The sequence below is a fragment of the Acomys russatus genome, chromosome 12 (assembly GCF_903995435.1).
Source record: "Acomys russatus chromosome 12, mAcoRus1.1, whole genome shotgun sequence".
Lineage (NCBI taxonomy): Eukaryota > Metazoa > Chordata > Mammalia > Rodentia > Muridae > Acomys > Acomys russatus.
In genome coordinates this window covers 26,370,160-26,392,256 of record NC_067148.1, presented here as the reverse complement: position 1 = coordinate 26,392,256, position 22,097 = coordinate 26,370,160, and the positions used below count along the sequence as shown (strand labels likewise).

General features: G+C 53.5%; 1 protein-coding gene across 1 annotated transcript; it reads left to right on the top strand.

Annotated features, from left to right (window-relative positions):
* The first annotated feature begins 77 nt into the window (after window positions 1-77).
* On the top strand, window positions 78-21,647 carry Asic4 (acid sensing ion channel subunit family member 4). Its single transcript, XM_051154032.1, has 10 exons — window positions 78-1,053; window positions 16,653-16,797; window positions 16,900-17,027; window positions 17,213-17,375; window positions 17,812-17,868; window positions 19,884-20,037; window positions 20,566-20,657; window positions 20,737-20,816; window positions 21,007-21,111; window positions 21,271-21,647. Exons 1-10 carry the CDS (start codon window positions 472-474, stop codon window positions 21,382-21,384), a joined length of 1,620 nt encoding a protein of 539 aa, XP_051009989.1. The 5' UTR covers window positions 78-471; the 3' UTR covers window positions 21,385-21,647.
* Window positions 21,648-22,097: the final 450 nt, after the last annotated feature.

The following is a 22,097-nucleotide window of genomic DNA, read 5'->3' as shown; positions in this document are numbered from 1 at the left end:
CCTCCCCGTGCCAGTGCCCGACGGTGAAACGCTGTTGACATGTCCTGAATTATTAAGCACGGGGTGGGCTCCAGAGCACATGCTGAGCGGAGCGGCTGGGGCTGCTGCACGGTGTGGTGGAGCAGCGCTTGCTCCCTCGCTCACTCGCTTGCTCGCAGGGACACACGCAGGGGCTGACAGCTGTGCGGGTGCTGATAAGGGAAGCCACAAGGAGACGGCGATCGAGGAGAGAGACAAGCGGCAGCAGAGGCAGCAGCGGCAGAGACAGCGCCGGGGCTGCGGAGCTGCTGGGAGTGGGAGTGACGCCCCCACCTCGGGCCCCCACCCTGTCCCCATCCTCTTCCTGATTGTCCTGAGTTTAGAAGAGCAACCGCTGCCACTACCACCACTCCGGAGGGCACCAAGGCTGCTGTCCAGGGAGGGACAGTAAGTAGCAGCAAGGCTCTGGCCAGTCCCAGCAGCCGGGGACAGATGCCGATCGAGATTGTGTGCAAAATCAAATTTGCTGAGGAGGATGCAAAACCCAAGGAGAAGGAGGCAGGAGATGAGCAGAGCCTCCTGGGGGCTGCTCAGGGGCCAGCAGCCCCTAGGGACCTGGCCACCTTTGCCAGCACCAGCACTCTGCATGGGCTGGGCCGAGCCTGTGGCCCAGGCCCCCATGGACTGCGCAGAACCCTGTGGGCATTGGCCCTACTCACCTCACTGGCTGCCTTCCTGTACCAGGCAGCCAGCCTGGCCAGGGGCTACCTGACCCGGCCTCACCTGGTAGCCGTGGACCCTGCTGCCCCAGCACCAGTGGCGGGCTTCCCGGCTGTCACCCTCTGCAACATCAACCGCTTCCGGCACTCGGCACTCAGCGATGCTGATATCTTCCACCTGGCCAATCTGACAGGGCTGCCCCCCAAAGACCGGGATGGGCACCGTGCAGCTGGCCTTCGCTACCCAGAGCCTGACATGGTCGACATCCTCAACCGCACTGGCCACCAGCTTGCTGACATGCTCAAGAGCTGCAACTTCAGTGGGCACCACTGCTCCGCCAGCAACTTCTCTGTGGTGAGTTCTACTAGCTGGGCCACCTAACCCTGGGGTAGCCAGAGGCGGATGTGAGAGTGGAGGGTGGTACGTGAGGGCATCCTCAACAGGGCTTCCCTTCCTTCTGCCACCAGAGGCAGGCCTCGTGTCTCCCACAGATGGTGTTTCCCTCAGGCTCCTCAGCCCCAGAGCAGTGGATGCTCAGAAGGGCTTACCCTGGGTGGTACAGCTCTTCCGCTGCTGCTGCTGCTGCTGCTGCTGCTGCTGCTGCTGCTGCTGCTGCTGCAGTGCTTAGGGGTGGGAGTCAGGGGCATTCCTGGGGATGGGCTCAGGGTCCTGAAAGCTGGTCTTCATCCCAAGGCCAGACAGACTGAGCCCCACTTTCCTCTTGTTCCCATTTTCTTCTGGGGCTACTGGATTCTTCTTCCCACCAGATGAAAGTGAAAGGGAGAGGGTTGCTAGAGGGGAGAGGTGTCCCTGTCTAAGGACGGACTTGGGGCTGCCTTCTGGGGAGCTGGCCCAACCAGCCAGCCAGCTGGATGGAGATGGTCTTCGTGTACACTGGGTGCCAGTCTCTTTCGTCTCTGTGTCTTTCACACACACACCCTTTCACCGCCGCCCTCACACATCCCTCTTTCATGCTCCCCTTGGTCGGCTCTGCTTGCCAGTGTCCCCCCCCCCCCAGCCCCTGTTCCTGCTGCTCCCCTGCCTGGCTCTGGCTCTCACACTGGGAATCACTCATCCTCTCTATGTGCATAACTCACCCTCGGAGCTGGCACATGAACACACACACACTCCTACTGCTCAGGGACATGGTTTCCTTGCATACTCCCTGTCATGCACATTTAGTGTCCCTGTCACTACACTCATATGCACACCTGCACACCCACACAGCCAGAGAGCTACTCATTCCAAGCCTGTACCCCAGCTCATAGCTGCCAAGGATGGGGGTCATGCTGAGGATGTCATCCCAGCTCCTGACACACAAACCCACCCCAATTTACCCCAACTTCTGCTCCCCCTGCCCCGTTCTCCAAGTGAAGACATCTGGCACCCTCATGTATGTGAACACAAACACATGTACCCTCGCCAGAACTGGAGTGCCAGCTCTGCCTGCTACCCTTGCACACCTCCCACAGTAAGGTGTGTGAGTGTGGAAAGTGTGTCTTAGACACTGTCAGGTCTCTCGGGGTTCCTTTCACCCACACTCACAAGCTATTATTCACAGTGTGCTTCAGTCTGTCCCCAGTTGACGCCTATTTCTATGTACGTGTGTATGTGTGTGTGTGTGGGAGGGTGGTATTTCATCCTTTTGGCTATTGCCTGGTATGTGAGCAAATGTATGGTGTCATGGTGGTGCCCACTCACACCCAGCCTCCAGCAGCAATGGGTACTTTCCCTCCTAAGAGCCTAGCTCCTCACCCACAAGCTCTCCCTCCTGCCTCAGTGTTACCAGGAAACACGCATCAACCGGGTTCCTGGCTCCACCATGCCTGCAGTGTCTAGGGCCTCTTGCTTTGGGTTGTGTGGGTGAGTTCGGTGGGAGGAACTAACATGAAAAGAGGGGCAGGTGAGGCAGAGAAGATTGTACCAGGAGTGGAATTAGGGAATATCAGCCTGTTGTCTGGCTAAATACTCTGTCTTCTAGGAAAATAAAATACCGTTCTCCAAAACCAGAAGCCAGGAGAGTCCCTAGAAAAGAAGTGATGTGTAGAGTGTAAGTGTGGCCTTTGGGATCCGTGAGATGCCTGTCTTGCAGCCTCACCCCTCTGTGAAGGGGGTGGGGAGGGCCTCAGTCTCAGCAGGTGCTGCTGGACAGAAATCAATGGGGTCTTTGTGTCCCTGAGTTTGTGTCTTAGCTCCAGTTGGGGTGGGCAGGAAAAGGGAAGGGAAATGATGACACACATCAGTGGAGGAGAGATGGAGGGCACTTAGGAAGTGACGGGAAGGTGACAGAGGGTTTCTGTTAGGATAAGAGGTGTCCAAAGAATACAGGGGCAAGGATTCCCCAGTCCAAAGCTGAGTCCCTAAAATCCTGGGGATGACTGGGGGCAGGGCAAACATAGCTTTCCTTGGGTCCTTTGGTACCCTGGGGCTGGACAGCGAGGGTAGAAGCTTGTGGATCTCTGCTGTGGGGCTGTTCCTGAAACATCAGTGCATGTGGTGCAAAGCAAGCACTGGGGAACAGAATTCCCCCTTTGAGGTTCCTGTTCCTCCATGGCCATCCTAGCCTAGACTCATAGCCTCCTGCCCACACCACACCCCACCCCCCAGCATCATGTAATTCCTCCTGGAGTACTGGGACAGTTAGGAACCAGGCTGGGGCCCATGGAGATGGAGAAGACAGGATGTGTTGCCTGGGGGAGACTGGAGATGAAACAGACATTTGAGGCCTCTGGTGAAGACATGAAGTCCACAATTCAGCTGTGTGGTGAGGATATGGGGTACACAGTGGGCATTCCAGGGGGGGGGATTTCCTGAGGATATGAAAATGTGAACCGGTTGAGGTAGCACCTGCCAGGGAGCGGGTGGTGAAATGGTCAGTGATGGTGACAGACAGGCTTAAGTAAGGGGCTGTTATGTGTTTTCTGTTGCCTTCCCTGTTTCCTCCTCCCCACTCCCCACTCTGCTGTGACCTTTCCTCCGGAATCCAAGTTAATAAATGTCACATTTTCCAGCCTATTTTTACTCTGGGTAATGTGCCCTCCCCCAGTCCCCTAAGCTGCTGCTATTGCTTCTGGTACCACTGAAATCTCTCTCACCCCCACGCTCCCAAATATCCCTTCATGTACTTCTAGTCAGGCACTCAAAATGCTGGGCTCCTTGCTAGGATCTATGGGAGACAGCAAAGAAGGGAAGCTGTGGTCCCCAAGCCCTGTCTTCAAGATGCCTTCAGTCTCATGGTAGAAAAGGAACAAGGATGCTCACAAGCTTAAGCAACCATGCAAGAGTTAATCGGCCATGCAGGTGATGTCATAAGGTGCCAGGATTAATTGCCAGATGAGGTGCATGGACAGTAAGAGCCTAAGTTCAGAGAGAGAGAGAGAGAGAGAGAGAGCACTCTGGGCTAAAAGAAGGCTGAGAAGGCTTAAAGGATGAGGTAGTATGCCCAAGGTTTGGAGAGGAGAGAGAAGAGGAGAAAAAGAGAAGCAAGGGTGCTGAAGGTGCAGCGCTGTGGCCTTTTCCACGCCACTGCCCTCCACGAAGGCTCCCAGCTCTTCTCTTCCCTTTTCCCCTCCACTCAGCCTCACACCAGCTCATTCGCACTTCTATCTACCTCATCCTTTCACCATCACTCCATTCTCCCCTGACACTGTAGAGGGGGCTCCATTCCCCTCCTCTCCACTATGCCCCAGCTGTGTGCCAAGCCCTGGGTCTCTCTCTCCCTTCATGGCTCACTCTCAGTCCATCAGCTTGGTAGAAGGCAGTCACTCTCTCCCTAGCCTTCACTGCTTGGTCTGTACAAATACAAAGGTGGCTCCAAAAGCCAGCACCTCCTCTCAGCAGGGGGACAGTACACTGTGTGTGAGTTCTGGGGCTGTCCCATCCCTTGGACTTGAACCTCACTCGGTTCTATTCAGTTGACGGCCTTGAGGAATCCAAAACGCTTCTCTGAGCATCCATTTGTGTATTCATTACATGGTCTATGGGGTGGTTGTGGAGGTAAGATGCCTGAAAAGAGTTCACAGCAACACTGCCTGGCACACACGTAATGCACACCCTCCGCACAAACACCACCATCTCAGCTCCTGGCCATCTTTTAACCTCACTGTTCTCAGTATTGCCTGATGGTTTCTGATTCCTGCTCCAGAGCAACACCGCTCTCCATCCCCTACTCTTCCCCCAGGAGCCCTCAGACCCTCACCATCCACTGTGTGGTCATAGCCCTCGCAAGCAAGCACGCACACGTACCTATGCGCATGTACTCTATAGGTCAGTACTAGACACGAAACCTTCTATTATGATGGAATCGTTCTAGCCCTGTTAGTCACTAGCCACGCGTGGCTGTTAAACGTTTGAAATGTGAATTGCTGTGTGCAACCAGCCTGTGTTGTCTTGGGGAAACACACAGGTGAGTAAGGTTCAGATTGCCCGGCTGAGCCAAGGCTGGAATCCCTGATGGGTCAAAAGGGTATAGGCATGATGACGATGTTTTGTGGGCTGTGCTAGGCAGGCAAGCTGAGGTCCCAGGCTCGGCTGAGCCAGTGTCCTGGGGTAGGAGGCTTCGGGGGTGTCTGAAAGCACCGTGTGAGTGCAGACACTTCTTTCTCCACAGGCAGGCATGACCTTGGTCTCTTCCCTTCCGGTGCCTCTGTCTGAAAAGTGAGGCAGGAAGGAGGAGGGAATCCCTCAAGAGGTGGGGGCAGGTCTCAGCTCCTCGTTAGGACCCCCCCCAGGATCAAGGGTCCAGATAATGCCCTAGAAGGATAGGAGGCTCAGGCCCAATGGGCGCCCCACTCTCTCCATCCCCTCTTGGCTCTCGGCTTCCCTCCCCCTCCCGACCCTCCTTCCCCACACGCTGGTGACTGCCGTGACTATTAATCACTCGCCCTGTTCTCTTCCTCTCTACTAATCAGGCACAATTAGACAAGGCCTCTTCCAGCTGGGCAGTCCCCCCCCCCCCCGCCCTCCGCCTCCCCTCACAGCCCTCTCCATCTGATACTCAGGACAGCTCTGAGGCAACTAGGACTTCATGCAAGCCTTACACTACTCTGGTTGCCCTGACCCCCAATCTGGGGCTCTTTAGCAGTCTCCTCCCTCCATTTGTTTCCTCCTTAGCCTTTGCTCTTGTCTAGTGTTGTAGTTAGGCTGACATTGACAAGCTCTACCTCTGCCATTGTCTATGGGAGGGACTACTCCATGCTCACATCCCAACTCCAGACCTTCGCTATAACCCTTGGCTCTCTAAGTTTGGGGGGTGGAGAGCATTCCTCCGGATGTAGGTCCAAGGCCTCTTACCTACCAGATGAACTTTATTAAGTCTGCCTGAACCCCAAAGCCAGTCCTTTGTCCCTATGGTCCGATTATGTCCTGAAGTGTGAACCTTGTGCCCATTCAGTGAACTTCTGGATGAGGGCCGCTCTTTCCTTGAGCTAGGAGGGAGGAGCCAGTGAGAGCACATAGGGTGAAGGGTGGAGGTCTCAGCCTCAGCTCCAACTAACTGTTGACCGTGTAAGGGTGTCAGTGGTCTTCCGTGGTACCAAAAGAAGCTCCAAATCTAGTTTATGAAAAAAAAAAGTTCCCCGATTTTAACAACCCTGTAGGCTGCCTACACAGCTCAGATTGCAGAACCCAGGTACTGCACACCTCTTTACTTGGCACTGGCTGTTATTCCTCGAGTCGTCCTGGAGGGGGCGCTTTTAGTACGGCTGCATTGGCAATGAAGTTGGTGGACCGGATTAAGGTAGTAAACCTGAAGGGAAGGGCACGGAAAAGTGTCACAGAAGGCTGGTCTACAAGGGCAGTAGGGAGGGTCGTGAGAGACATGCCCCACCCGGCCCCACTCAAGAAGCCCTGTGGCCTCTTCATTAATCAGGAATCAGCCCCGAGCTGGGCTCATTATCAACCCAGCTTCTCGCACTGCTGGAAGATGCTGATTAGCATCTGAAGAAATGGCCCCCATACCGTACCCCTTCTAGCATCCTTCATGGACCCTCATCCCTGCCCTTGGGCTTCCAGGAGGAACCTGCCCCCTCTTGTGGTGGAGAGCAGGGCTGCCTGATCCAGGTCTGGGCTGAGGGGCAGAAAGGGCCAGGGAATCCTAGAGATCTCAGAGAAAGTCCAGCTCTCCGCTACTGGACCCAATCCTGGACAGAGAGAGGAGTGAGTGGGGGTGGAGCCCAAAGATGCTCCAGGAGAGATGAGCAGCATCCCTGGAAGAGGAGGAAGACCGCAATCTCAGGTTGGGGGATACTAGCTCTTCCTGCCTCTGCTGTGCCCACCTCCTTTAGGGACAGCCAGCTCAATGGACAGCAGGAAGAGGACCTCATCTGGCAGAATTGTGCATTTTGTTGTCATCATTTTTGCATTTGGTGGGCTGTGACAGAGACTTAGGGACTTCAGAGCACCACCCTGCCACTCCTCCACCCACACCCCTGTGCTGTGGGGGTAAGCAGGAAAGACCTGAGGCTGAGAAGAGCAAAGGTCTAAGGCTGTGTGCTGTGCATCTTCCAGAAAGGGCCAGGAACGCCCGCGTTTTTCTTCCCTTGCCTCCCAAGCAGGGGGTAGCAGGGCTGAAAATCCATCCACACACACACACCCAAATGTTCACAGTGCCCTTGGGACACCGCTTTGGGTTGGAGGGGGAGCAGTTCCAGAGAGATAGGCATGGGCTGCGGCAGGCGAGGCAGCAGCGAGAGTTCAGAGAGGAGCCACGGGATGATTAAGGGGAAATGGAGGATTGATTTAGGAGGAAAGATTAAAGGAACTAAATCCGTGGCGCTTGGCTCAGCGGTGACTAAGCGTGGACAGGATAATAGCTTACAAATGTGTGAAAGGTGTAAATACCAAGGGGGGGCGGGGGAGGCAGCTTGGCTAGCCAGGGGAGTGGGGACAGGGGACTGGGCAGATCCCTGGGGAAGGCTGGATGGAGACTCCTGGGCCACAGTGCCTTGGGGCAGGCCTCGCTCTAGTGGGAATGCGAATAGTGATGGGGGTGTCTGGGAGCCTCTGGTTTCAAAAGGAGGTTTCATTTCTAGGGCACAGCGCCCTGGACCTCGGGGTGAATGACCTCCACATTTCACCCCAGCGGGGCCAGGGACTGAGGTCACGGGTTCAAATCCGACCCAAGTCTTTCAGTGTCACCTCAGTACCAGGCCATTCGGTAGTTTCCAGGCTCACTGGCCACGCCCAGCTCTATCTAGCCCAGAGTCCGTCCACCCTGGTCAACGCTGTCCTTACTCCCGCCCCTCTGATCTCCTCCCCGGCAGCAGCGGGCGGCGGGCGACGGTGTCTCCCTCCACGGTGGAAGCCTCTGGCGCTGCTGTGTGCACGGAGGTCACTTTGCCGAGGAGCCGGGAGCCGAGGGAATGCAAATGAGGCGAACTCAGGGAGGAGAGCCGAGGAGCCCGAAGGAGAGGGCGGGAGGGAAGGCGTTTGCTCTGTGATGGAGGCCTGCCCCGCAAGAGAGGCAGCCTGTAGGGAGCGTTGCCCGTGGGTGCGGCCTCGCGGTGCGGCACCAGCAGCTAGGCCTGCACTGCCAGAAGTGTGTCCAAGGCGTTCCTGATGGGCGCCCACCCACTCGTCCATAGGATGTACAAAACACACACACACACACACACACACACACACACACACACACACACACACACACACACACACTCCTACTCCAGGTCTCTCCAAATCTTGTTGGAATTGAAAACTCCTGCCCACCAATTGTGAGTGCTAAACTCTTCTACAGCTTTGTTTGCATCAAGGAGCGGAAATGCCAGGGACAAAACACACACACACACACACACACACACACACACACACACACACACACACACACACACACACACACACACTCCTACTCCAGGTCTCTCCAAATCTTGTTGGAATTGAAAACTCCTGCCCACCAATTGTGAGTGCTAAACTCTTCTACAGCTTTGTTTGCATCAAGGAGCGGAAATGCCAGGGAAGGTCTCAGTTACCTATTGAAAACATTATCGCCTGTAAAATTGTCTTGCTGGGGTTTAGTGCTTAGGCAATGGCTGCCCTGGAACAGGTTTAACTGGTTACCTGGGTCCAGGAATCCGGCTGCCTTCCGATTGGGAAGCAGCCCTGAGCTCCCCATTCCAAACACTTCCTGTGCCCTCCTTCAATATTCTGGCCATTGGACCCTACCCAACTCCTCCTTCCCAGCCACCACCGTTCTCACAAACACTTCCACCACTCCCATACTGGCCCTGGGGAGGAAGGCTCTCTGAAAAGCATGTGGCTGGCATTGGGCACTGAGAACTATGCTGACCATTTGGTAAAGGAGTTCTCCCCACCCGGGATACACGCCTACTGTCAGACCTATTGGAAGGGGAGGAGACCTCTGTGTCTGCTAGCCTTCCTGGGGTGTGGGCCAGCCAGCTTGCTCAACGGAAGCTTTTCCTAATCCTCCCACCTGAAGCAAACTCCTCTTGGATCAGCAGCAGCCTTGGCTGGAATCTCCATCCCAATGCGGAGCACAGCCAGTAGTATCTATTAGTGTGATTGTTAGGTTTGTGTGTTCTGTTTCCTCTTGTAGACCTGGCACTTTGAATATGCATGGCACGGCACGTGGTGTAGGTGATCAGGTTTTTGAATGAATGCATGCCTCCACTTCAGACAGCAAACTCCTTGAGGAAGACTGCTTTGATCTGGCATGTATTCCCAGACCCAAACACAGTGCCTGACACATTGTAAAGCCTTAAGGAAAACTGCTTGACGCGCACGGGTTGTTCCACCATTCTCTGCTCTACTACATCACGTGACCCTGGCAAAGTTTCTTACCTCCTCTGTGCCTCTACCATCTTGTCTGTGAAATGGGGACAATGAGAACAGCTTCTATCGTTTTTTTTTTCCCCCTGAACATTAAAGAGTTCACTTATGTACAGTACTCAGATCTGTGCTTGGTTCAGACTAGGCATTCAGAAAATTGGCTGTGGCTAGTGTGCTATATCTTTCCTCGTGCCAACTTTGAAGGGTACCTGGTTTTATTCCCCTTTCACAGATGGAAAATGGAGGCTCAGGGAAGTTAGACAACCGAGTCTGAGTTCCACAGACTTCAATAAGCACAAGTTCTGGAGGTGAGGCAGGCTGAGCTTCCCGTCTGCTGGATAGAAGAGCCTGTGTGAGTTTTGCTCTGAAAGCGCTCCATGCTGGTCATCTTACCAAGAGGCAGGATACCCTGTGAAGATAGACCTGCTGTGCTGTCTGGCTGAAAGCTCCCTTCCTTAGGTCACCCCCCCCATCACCCACCCACCCCCGCCATGAATCACTCAGGAGTTTATCTCTCCTATCTCTGCAGTCCTAACCTGAGGGGGAGGAATTGCTGGTTACCTGTTACAGAGGTGCAAACCAAGGCCTAAAGAGATTGTCAGGCACCCAGCTCTTGATCACTGTCTTGATCATAGTTATTCGTTAAAGGCTGGTGGAAGAGACAGGATTTGAACTCTTGTTTTGTCAGGCTCCACACTCTTTCCATGTTCTGAGGCTTCTAACTCCAGCATCGCAAACCAGTGCTAGGGAGTCATGGACATGATTTCACTTTACATGTTTACTTAAGGGGGTTGTCACTATGTTGCCCCAAATTCCAGGGCTGAAGCCATCCTCCTGCCTCAGACTTGTAAGTAGCTGGGATTATAGGTACTTGCCTTTAGACTTACTACTTTTTCTCCTTTGAGACTTAACAACTACCCCATGAAACAAGTCAGACAGAAATTCTTTGGAAGGTTCCATCTGACAGAAGAGAAAACTGAGATTCAGAAAAGTGAAAAAATTACTAACCTGGGTTACAGACAGTTGGACTCAGGATCTCCTGACTCCCCAGGAGGTGACAAAATTAGCGAAGAATGCCAGAACTGGTTGGGGAGGCTGGCTGGGTTATACAGGATATTACTTGTGTGTTCTTGGGTGGGGAGCTGGCATCTCGTGGCTTCTGATTAAGCCTTTGCCCAATGGGGTAGAGGTGGTCTGAATGATCCCAAGTTTCTGACCAGCACAGACATCCAAGAATTTGAGGGTTTTTTGTTTGTTTGTTTGTTTGTTTGTTTGTTTGTTTTTTCCTTTGACCCTGGAGAGGAGAGAGAAGAATGAAGCACTGAGCCTGCATCCTGGGTCATCCCTGAGTAAAGTCATGGCTTAGGAGCTCTCCCACCTGAGATGCTAGTCATAGCCAGATGCAGCTCACAGTGGACTCTGAGGTACAGCAGGGTGAAGGGGAGTTCATTCCAGGGAACTTAAAAGGAGGCATAGGGGGGTGGATAGGGCAGAGGGATAAAGGAGAGGGGCTAGCATCCACAGAGAAGTAGCTAGGGGGGAGGTGCTGGGGTCTTGGCAGAAGCTGGGTGCCCAGAAGGCGGTGGAGATAAAGCCCAGGCTGCAGATTAGCGGAGGGATTAGCTGCCTGGTCCTTGCTGCTTCTGGCTCCTTCTTATCTCCTGGAGGCCCAGGGCCTTCTCCCACATAGCTGAGCCCTGGCCCTACTAATTGGCTATTAACCCTGTGGGCTCTGCTGCTACAGGGAGGAAGAGGAGCTAGGGAGGGCTGGTGAGGGGGCAGCCAGCAGCCAGGCAGGGAGAGCTATCTTGGGAAATGGGAGCTGTGGATGGATGGAGCTCAGAGGGCTGAGAGAGAAGCCATCGCTCAGGGAAGCAAGCTCTGGACAGATCCCTTCCAGTTCCTGATCATTGTCTCAGGCTGATGGGGAGGGGGAGAGAATAGGGAGGACATTAGGGCAACTTTAGGCGCAGAGGAAAAATCTAGGAGGAAGACAAGAAACTGAGTACTCACGTGCAAGAATGGACAGAGAGAAAAGCAAATGGGACAGAGGTACAGAGGGCAAGGGGCAAAGAGGCCAGATGGCATCTGGGCTGTGGGAGAGCAAGGAATGCTGGGATGATAAACAGGTTGGCCAAGGGCTAGGAGCAGAGAAACTGAGTCCAGAGGGATGACTGGTTGGGTGCCCAGAAAAGGTAGACCCAGGGAGCTAGAGAAGCAGAGAGAGAGAGAGAAAGAAAGAGAGAGAGAGAGAGAGAGAGAGAGAAGGAAGGAATCATGCAGTGATTCAGGCCTCTGCAGGGCGAAAGATAGTCAGACAGGGACCAGTAGAGGGCTAGAGAAAGCCAGTGGAGGGATCCTAGTGTGTCCTGCCTGTGGACCACCCACCTGCAGCTCAGGGAAATTCTAAGAGGTCACACACTCCAGCTAGGACTGGTAGCATCGGATTTGAAGCCAAGACAGGCGGTTTTAGGGCTCTGATAGGATCAAGGCCTCGTGGGCAGAGCTTAGAAGCTGAGGTTATCTGAAGATGGCCCTTCTATCATCAGGGCCTGCACCAACCCTCTCTGTAATGGGTCCCCTAGGTGCTCAACTCTTGTATACACATCTTCCTTCCAGGCCAGTCCGTGGGGAGGGAGCAGTGGACAGCCTGTGGGACCTTGTGGCTGAACAGCCGTGCCGTCTCCATGGAAGAAGCTGTGGGCTGTGCTGCCACCAGATTTCTACCACTTAGGAGCTGGTGGCTGGCTCCACCACCACTGTCTGGGCCAGGGACTGTCTCCGGGGCAACGACGTGCTCTTCTCAGCAGTGGGGCCTGACCCAAGCTGTGCAGGTGGCCCGGTCCTGCCAGTCTGGCCTGACCATTCTCTGTAGAGGGTCCTTGGGACCTGGACTACTTGTCCTCACCTTCTGTGTCACTCATTGCCCCCGTCCCCTAGGATACAACTCCTTCACCAGCACCTTTGTCGGGTAACCAACTCCTCTCAAGTCAGGGATAAGCATCATCCTGCAGGGGACTTCCCTCACTGTCCAGTAGCATGTGCCTGTGTACATATGTTGAAATATAAACCTGCAGTACAGCTCCACCAAGGCAGGGCTAGGAACCCCCGAGCATCTTTCATCCACTGAGCCCACACCAAGTCGTTCACAAGCACTGATTGTATTGTACACAGGGCCTCTTCCTGTTCAAAGCTCTGTTACCCCTTGCTTGCTGCGCTTGCTTTAGCAAACCAGTTTCTCTCTCTCTGAGCTTCAGATACTTCATCCTTCACAGGGGCAGGGGCAGGGGGGGGGGTGGCGATGATGGGACAACAAAATTGCCTCATGGGGCTTGTGTGAAGGCTCCAAGGAAGAGCGGTATCAAAAGCACTTCTCAAGAGATCTGAGACATGTACTTATATATGAAATTCTGAAAGGAAAAAAGAAAAAGAAGGAGAAACTTTGGATCTGGGACAAAATGAGGATGTTTGATCGCGTGTGTGTGTGTGTGTGTGTGTGTGTGTGTATGTGTGTGCCCTCCGCCCCTCCTCCTGCTAATCTCACAGGACTTTGGGAATGCTAAGAGCGAAGCAGGACTCCAGGCTTCAGGAAGTTGGAAAACTCACAAGTGAGGCTAAGCGGAGAGATGATTGCGGCGCACACGAATGAGCAACAGAGACCTGGGTTCCCCACCACCACCACCACCACATAGCCTGGGCCTCCTTTATCCTCCCAACTCAAGTGCGCACTCAAAACCCGCTGAGTCGGCAGGCAGGAAGCTGGTTCCAGCATCTTCTTGGCCTGAAACAGGAAGATGTTGGGCACATCTGCATTCCCTGTGTCCGCCTTTCCCAAGTCACCAGGGAGCCAAGAACCTAACACTCTGCACACTTCAGGTTCCTCTCTCTCCAGTCGTTTCCTGAGAGGCCGTGACTAGGCCCAGGCTGTGCCAGAGAGAGAACCTAGGACCTCCCCTAAGCAATCCCTCTCCTGCTGAGCTAGATTCCTGGCCCTCTTTACTTTTTATTTTCAGACAGGGTCTCAAGTTGCTAGAGCTAGCCTTGAACTCAGCTTGTAGCCCAGGCAGGCCATGAATATGTATGTATGTATGTATGTACGTACGTATGTATGTATGTATGTATGTATACACACACACACACACACACACACACACACACACACACACACATATATATATATATACATATTTCTCCTGCACTGCTCCAGAGCTGCTGGGATTACAGGCCTGTGACACCATGCCTTGTTCATCTGGACCTTTCTACTTACTGTGTGGTCCACGGATCAGCAGGTTTGTGGAAAAGCAGAATTTCATTCCTGGGAGTTCATCTACCTCCACGTATTAAACCGGAACCAGCACTTACAAAGGGGATCCGGGCACAAATTGGCATTTGAGAAGCGATGATCTTGGAGACCTCTGCAAACTGGTCCAGGTCTCCAAGTGAGCTTCTGTCTCCTTCTCTGCAGAGTGAGGAGAGAGAAATTCTGCCCCTGGGTTAGTTGTGATGATTCAATTAGACTGAGCACCTAACCTAACATGCCTGGAGTATTGTGATGCTCTAAGGTGTCTGTTATGCCCACACCTGCCCGATAGGGACATGCCATGATGGAGCTTACAGGTAGTGGGGAAGGGGAGTGGGGCAAGGATTGGAACCCTGAAGCTGGGGAGGGACAGATGAGGAGGAATGGAAAGGCAGATAGTACTGCTGACGACCAGAGCTGAAGGGAAAGAGGAACAAAAGAAAGGAAGGTCCAGTATGAGGCACATCCTGTCTCTTTCCATCCTGGGGTGGGAGCTGGGTGGGCTTGGGGTGGGAGGATGCCAGCAAGGGATCATGGGAATGGCTGGAGCTCTGCATCCTTGTGGCTTCCATTGGCTCACCAGCTGCGTGGCTTCACCTCTCTGAGCTTCAGTTTCCTTCTCTGTAACCAAGGTCACTAAAGGCACCTGAAATCAGAGGCACTGGGTGCGATGACATGGCAGTAACAGTGGATGTTTTCATGTTTTGTAAATGTCAAGGGGCCTGCTATGCACGTTTTGTTGTTGTTGTTTCAGAAATCAGTTTGGGTGAATGTTATACTGGAGGGCAGGGGGCAGGGTGGGGAGTGGGGGCAGGGGGGTTGGGGTAGGGGTGGGTGGGAGGTGGGGAGTAGGAGTGGAGAAGAAGGGTTGATGAAACTGCAGGTAGCTAACCCCCCGCCCCCCAGAGAAGGGAGGACAGGACTCTACCCTCAAGAAATCCCTGGAAGCTGGGAGGCGGTGATGCACACTTTTAATCCCAGCGCCCGGGGAAACAGATACAGGTGGATCTCTGTGAGTTCAAGGCCAGCCTAGTGAGATCCAGGACAGCCAAAGCTACACAAAGAAACTCTGTCTCAAAAACAAAACAAAACAAACAACAACAACAGATGTCTCTGGAGGTCTCCCCAGATTACTTCAGAACTCCACTTTCCACCCCTCAGCCAACCAAGCCCCCTCTGCTGCAGCCAAGCCTGGGGAGACCTCCCTCCACACCACTTTATGCCCTTTCCCGGCGTTTACAGTGTGAACACGTTCCCAAGGAAAAAGGTGGGGGTAGTGCTGGAGCACGCTGACCCCTTGCCCCCAGAGAAGGCGCTGCCTGTGATGGGTTTGACCCAGGGGCGCGTCTCTACGGGGTGAGCCTGGCAGGGGGGAACTAGAATCCACCTCTTTCTCAGTAGCTCTCCCGCTCCAGCTGCTCAGTGACTCCAGGCAGCCACTAAAATCCCCGGTCTGAGTCTGTGCCTTCATCTTTGGGTCACTAGCGCCATCTGGTGTCTTTTTGGGAGAACGCTCGCCAAGGAGATGTGAGATGGGCTTTGGATAATAAAGGTTTGTGAAAGTTCCTTATGTGCCCCTACAATGGGACGCGTGCATAGGACGCCATGCAGGCTCCCGACTCCTGTACAGCTTGCTCTCTAGTGGATGACATGGGCAACGGACAGTGAAACAATGTCTCAGGTCTGAGGTGAGTGGGAGTGACAACAAAAGGCCTGAGGTGAATAGGAATACCAGATGTTTGAGTTCGTTGCAGATTCAGGAGTGGAAGGAGTGGGGCGAAACAGGCCAGGGCCACAGGCTAGGGAAAGAGTCTGACTTCATTCTCTAGAAAATGGGAAGCTATCGTTGTTTGGTTTTGTTTAAAAAATCAGTTGTATACTGGGAGCGGTGGCGCACATCTGTAATCCCAGCACTTTGGGAGGCTGAGGCAGGTGGATCTCTGTGACCTGGTCTACAAAGCGAGTCCAAGACAGTCCAGGCTACACAAAGAAGCCCTGTTCTCAAGGATGGGGTGGGAAATCAGTTTTATTGGGGCTGCAGAGTGGCTCAGTTGTTGAGGGGCTTGCAGTGCAAGCATGAGGAAGAGACCCCATGTAAAAAAATGTGCACTGGGGTGTGTGCATGCAATCCTAGGGGTGGGGAGGCAGACACAGGAAAACCCTGGGAGCTCCCGGCTGGCCAGCCTCACCAAATTGATGGTTTCCATGTTCAGAGAAAGGCCCTGTCTCCAAAAGTAAGGTAGAGAGTGACCGAGGAAAATACCGGACACTAATCTCTGTCCTCTACCACACCATTCAGCTGTAAATATGCACACATGCACAAAGAATACTGTGTGTGCCTGAGGTTTACCACATGATGTGTGAGCTACAGGATCTAGAATCTAGGACATGGTTGGTTTGAGTGTTTTGACTGCTCGGTGGAGAATAGAGGGAGGGGATAGATAAAGGGAGACCCAGTAGGTGGAGACCATTTGTGACTTGTTATGGGAGTTGGAAAGATGCAGAGTTTAGGGATCCTAACTAAAAACAACAACAACAACAACTAAGTAGCAATAGGAGGACTCTTTATGCCGAGGAGGGAGGGCAAGACTTTGGAGGATAGCAAGAGTTCTGAGCCTGGCATGGTGGTACACACCTGCACTCCCAGCGCTTGGGTGGTTAAGGTAGGATTGTGAATTCAAGGCCAGCTACACGGTGAGCTCTTGTTAACAAAGTGTAGCAAGTCCACCGTGGGTAGGGGGAATTTCTAGGGTGCTGCCAGGCCCTGGGGAGGAGCAGATTCAACCTGAACTACACAAGGAAACCCTGCCAAAAGTAAAAATAATAAAATAAAATAAGAGTCCTGTTGCTGACCTGTTCTCTCTTCCTCCAGGTCTATACTCGCTATGGGAAGTGTTACACCTTCAATGCAGATCCTCAGAGTTCCCTGCCCAGCAGGGCAGGTGGCATGGGCAGTGGCCTGGAGATCATGCTGGACATCCAGCAGGAGGAATACCTTCCCATATGGCGAGAGACAAGTATGAACACGGGAAGGGATAAGGGCCAACCCAGGGACGGGGCCTGAGCTCTGCTTCCCACTTGGGAGGGGGGTTCTAAAGCCCCTCATCTCTGCTGTACAGATGAGACGTCATTCGAGGCAGGTATCCGGGTGCAGATCCACAGCCAGGAGGAGCCTCCCTACATCCACCAGCTGGGGTTCGGTGTGTCCCCAGGCTTCCAGACTTTTGTGTCCTGCCAGGAACAGCGGGTGAGCATCCCCAGCTAGGCCCTAGGCTGGGCACAGGGCAAATCTCTGCTCAAAGGGATGCTGGCCAGATCTGCCTTTTGCAGATACTCAGTCTGCCAGCACCCATGGCCCTTGCTGGGGCTATTGACACTGGAGGGCTGGCCTTGATGCTTGGCCTTGACCTTGTCATGCCCCCATCTCTGCAGCTAACTTATCTGCCCCAGCCTTGGGGCAACTGCCGGGCGGAAAGCGAGCTCAGGGAGCCTGAGCTTCAGGGCTACTCAGCCTATAGTGTGTCTGCCTGCCGACTGCGCTGTGAAAAGGAGGCCGTGCTTCAGCGCTGCCACTGCCGGATGGTGCACATGCCAGGTGGGCACCTCCAGCCAGTCTTTGGTGCCACTCTTCTGGGCTCTTGAACTTCCAGGGGCAGAAATGTGTACAACAGATACACACAACTACACTCATGAGCATGTGCTCATGTGTATGTCTGGATATTTAAGCATGTGTTCATATATCTGGGAATGCATGTATGCATATGCTGTGTGCATGCTAATATTTGTATGTATGCATGTGTTTTGGGGTTGTGTGCATGAACTTAAGAGTGTACACATGGTTGTCTAAGGAAGCGGATGATTCTATATGTATGTGTATGTATGCATTTTCATTGTTTTTATGCATGAGTGTGTATACATTGATCTGTTGTGCATATGTGCAAACACGCATATATGTGGATGCCTACATGGGTATGTGGTAAGGGAGAAGGGAAAGGATTGTAGAGCTCAGAAATATTCTTCTCTCCTTTCAGGCAATGAGACCATCTGCCCGCCAAACATCTACATTGAATGTGCTGACCACACACTGGGTGTGTGCTGCCTTCCCTCTGCCCTGTCTCTCATCACTCTCTTCATCCCTCTGTGTACCTTTCTCTGTGTCTTGTCACTTCTCCCAATCTGCCCAGGAGGTGTTTTGCTGAAGTTGAGCTCTGCCTCACACCTCAGTGGGGGTGGGGTGGGTCCTAGGGGCTTCAGACACTTGGGTAAGTGGTTACAGACCAAGGAGATGTTGCAGAGAACCCAAGACTGGGAGTGAAGCCCATCTCAGTTCTGCCAATGAATGCTCTCTCGCTCCCCACTCTCTCTTTCTCTGAGAAAGTAAGATGACTTCTCTCTGAGCCCTAGGAAAAATACATCGGTGAATGTCAGTATGGGTAAAACAAACTTCATCTTTCCAGAAGCCTCACTGAGCTGCAGTTCATCCATCCATCCATCCACCCATCAATCCATCCATCCATCTACCCACCTGCCTAATTATTGATTGATTAATTGATTCTCTAGACCTATTCAACTTGTTCTGGGTGTGGAGAATGAGGGACCAAGAGCCCTGCCCATGAACACTTACTAAAGACTGATGCTAACACAATGTAACAGTTCTTGAATATGGGTATCTTTAGGGAGGGACATGTAGCCCCAGTCTGGAAAGGCAGGGAGAATTATACATGGAAAGCTATATATTAGCTGAGATTTGAAGGGTTCTGTGTAGTAGGGATAGCATGTCCCATGTCTCAAAAACCGTGAGGCTTGAGAAAGCATGCTTTGTCTAGGGCACCCAAAGGTCAGTAGGGATGCAAGCGGAGGTCAAGGGAGGGAGCAGACAGTGGGAGAGGGAGGTTCCTGGAAACCAGCCCAGACTTAAGGCAAGGTAGAAAGGTGAGTGAGTGAGAGATGCAGGGCAGATAGTCTGAAGCAGGGTACCAGAATTCACTGCAGAAAGCTAGAGTTGACAGGTCTCTGGGGATGCATTCGAGATGCTGGGGTAGCAGACGGGCACACTAAGCTCTCCTCTGTACCCCGCACCACCACCTGCACCTGTCAAGTGCGTGATCGAAGAGCATTAAACAGAGGAACAGATGGATCAGCTGGATAAGGGAGCCACAGGTATGGGGACAGTCCACAAAATAAGTGACATCAGGGAACCTTTACTCTCAGACCTGAAGGAGGCATCATGGAGGAGAGAGAGAGAGAGAGAGAGAGAGAGAGAGAGAGAGAGAGAGAGAGAGAGAGAGAGAGAGAGCGCACCTGGGGCTATTTGAGAGTACTGGCTAATGGCAATGTGGCACAGGAGGAACAATGAAACACAGCCCTTGCCTCCCTTGCCTATCTTTAGCCTGGGAACTGGAGAGACTGAGAAAGTAGACAGGTCCCTCTGCCCTCCCACTCCTTCTGACCTGCCTGACCAAGGCCGGAGGGCAAAGGTGTCAAGTTGATGTGTTTGGCAGGGGTCAGCCTCCAGGGTATAAGGCAAGGAGAAAGAAAGTGAAAAGGGGGGATGGAGAGATGGCTCAGAGGTTAAGAGCACTGACTGCTCCTCCATGGGTCCTGAGTTCAATTCCCAGCAACCACATGGTGGCTCACAACCATCTATAATGTGATTTGATGCCCTCTTCTGGACTGTGTACATGCAGGCAGATCACTGTATACATAATAATAAATCTTAAAAAAAAAAAAAGAAAGTGAAAAGGGGCCTGAAGAAGCAAGCAGAGACATCCTAGCGAATCAAATGTGTGATTTCTGTTGGTCTGTTCGGTCCATCTGTCCACCCCATCCATCTTTCCATCCCAGCATCCTGTCCCGAGAGAGAGAGAGAGAGAGAGAGAGAGAGAGAGAGAGAGAGAGAGAGAGAGAGAGAGAGAGATGTGCAAGTACTGAGGTTATGGGTTGTTTAAAGTTGGTCTGAAGGGACCCAGTCAGCATGCTCTAGGAGGTGGCAGGTCTAGCTTTCTGGGTGGACATGCCAGCACAAGAGTCTCTGTGCCTGTCCCCATAGCCATTGGGCCTGTGGGCCACCCTCCCTGCTGCAATTGGTGCCTTTGTGTTACAGACTCCCTGGGTGGGGGCTCTCAGGGCCCATGCTTCTGTCCCACACCCTGCAACTTGACTCGCTATGGCAAAGAGATCTCCATGGTCAAGATCCCCAACAGGGGCTCAGCCAGGTACCTGGCGAGGAAGTACAACCGCAATGAGACCTACATCCGGTAAGGCTTGCCCGCAGCTGAGCTTTGTGGACCAAGTCCTTTTGAAGGCCTGGGGCCCCATAGAGACTGGGGATGAGCTGCCCTCTTTGTGTCTCCTGCCAGGAAAGCCATTTACAGGCTTAATTGCCATCCTTCTCGAGTTATGTCCTGGTCCACTTCAAGGAAAAGTTCTTCCCAGTCCAAGTCTAAGCTGCCACAGCTCCTTTCCTTGCACATACATACCTCTTGCTGTTACACAGATCCCATTGTTTTAGACCCATTTATATGTCTTTCACCTCAGATACAGAAGGAGCTCAAGGCCGGCCTGGGCTATATGAAACCCTTTCTCAGAGAAACCAAGCCAAACAACCACCACAGCAGAGCCACAAAGCTAACACAGCTGGACCTAGCTCCCTTTGGGAGTCTGAGGTCAGCAGCTCCCCAGCACATAGGGGTCTTAGATCAGGACCAGCTAGACTTGGGGGTAACTTTGCCAGCTGCGTCAAGAGGACCAGTAGCCACACACAGGTGTCATTTCATGTCTCCCAGGGAGAACTTCTTGGTCCTGGATGTCTTTTTCGAGGCCCTAACTTCTGAAGCCATGGAACAGCGAGCAGCCTATGGCCTGTCAGCCCTGCTGGGTAAGCCTGGACCCTTGCCCTCACTCCTGTGTGGATCATCCCAGCCTGATCCCACTGACCTTGCCCTCTTGCTCCTCAGGGGACCTTGGAGGACAGATGGGCCTGTTCATCGGGGCTAGCATCCTCACCTTGCTGGAGATCCTTGACTACATATATGAGGTAAGGGCGTACAGCAAAGGGAGAGTGGTGCAGGCTCCTGGGTGGGCAGCGAGCTAAGGGTTCTAGAAGTGTCTGAGGGTCTGGCTCTGAAGAAGCTGGGTTGGGGCATGGGGAACCCCACTGAAAGCAGTTGCTAGGCACCAAGGCCTAAAACTGAGGCCCCTTCTAACACCCCACCTTGACCTGCAAGGTCTCCTGGGATCGACTCAAGAGGGTGTGGCGACGGCCCAAGACCCCGCTGCGGACATCCACTGGGGGCATCTCCACTTTGGGGCTGCAGGAGCTGAAGGAACAGGTGGGTGACCTCTCTCCTCCTGACCTGGAGAGCACCCTTTCCCCAGGGCCACTTCCTGAAAGTTCCCAAGACATCACAGGGTAAACAAAAAAGCTATTGCTGACACTTTTGAGGACACAACTTGACCACTGTCCTGTCCATCTCCTTTTCATTTTACAGAGTCCCTGTCCAAGCCGGGGCCGTGCCGAGGGTGGGGGGGCTGGCAGCCTGCTTCCCAACCATCATCACCCCCACGGCCCCCCGGGAAGCCTCTTTGAAGACTTTGCTTGTTAGGATGGTGCTGTGTGGGGAAGTACCTATTTATCTGGGATTCTACCCAGTCCCCACACATCTCTAGCTCCTGGGATGGAAGGGCCTGGAACAGCCCAGGGGCTAAGGGAAGGAGTGGTGCTCATTGAGAGACCAGGACTGGCAGGGTCCTGCTCTCCCCGACCCAGGCTCAGCTGCCTTGCACAAGGGTCCTTCTTGTCCACACTCCCTGCTCCCAGGAGGGTGTCTAGGAAGGACTGGACACCAGAGTAGAGGAGCTCCTGAGGGAGGGGAGGAGAGGGGAGGGAGGAGGAACCCTGGCAGAGCCCCTCTGTACATTTGTATATATTTAGGGACTGGGTGGGGGTGGGGCACAGACATAGAAGGGTGGGGCTGCAAGGGAGGGTGACACAGGATAGTCAAGGTCCCAGCCCTAATAGACTCCTTGAGACCCAGGCATGTTGGGCTGGTTCTACTTCCCTCTTTCCATGCCCAACTCCCCCTTGGCAGGAGAAGTGGGTGGCCCAGCAGGCCTGGCCCAACTCCCAGTTCCCCCTGTACTAGCCCCACTACAACTTCCCTCCATGGCGAGTGAGTGGAAGACCTTTTGGCCCTTGGCTGAGCTTAGGGGGAGGGGAGTGGCCTTCTCAGGCCTTGCTCCCTACAGGCTGGTTTTATAAAGCACTGGCAAAACTGGGAATAAAGAGACACAAAGAATTCTGTGTCTATGTGTATGT

Excerpts from the sequence above, each read along its gene's own strand:
- Asic4 (XM_051154032.1), top strand. The coding sequence starts at position 472 with ATGCCGATCGAGATTGTGTGCAAAATCAAATTTGCTGAGGAGGATGCA. Across the intron at positions 1,054-16,652 it reads CCGCCAGCAACTTCTCTGTG|GTCTATACTCGCTATGGGAA; the intron begins GTGAGTTCTACT and ends CTCTTCCTCCAG. Across the intron at positions 20,658-20,736 it reads TGGCCTGTCAGCCCTGCTGG|GGGACCTTGGAGGACAGATG; the intron begins GTAAGCCTGGAC and ends CTTGCTCCTCAG.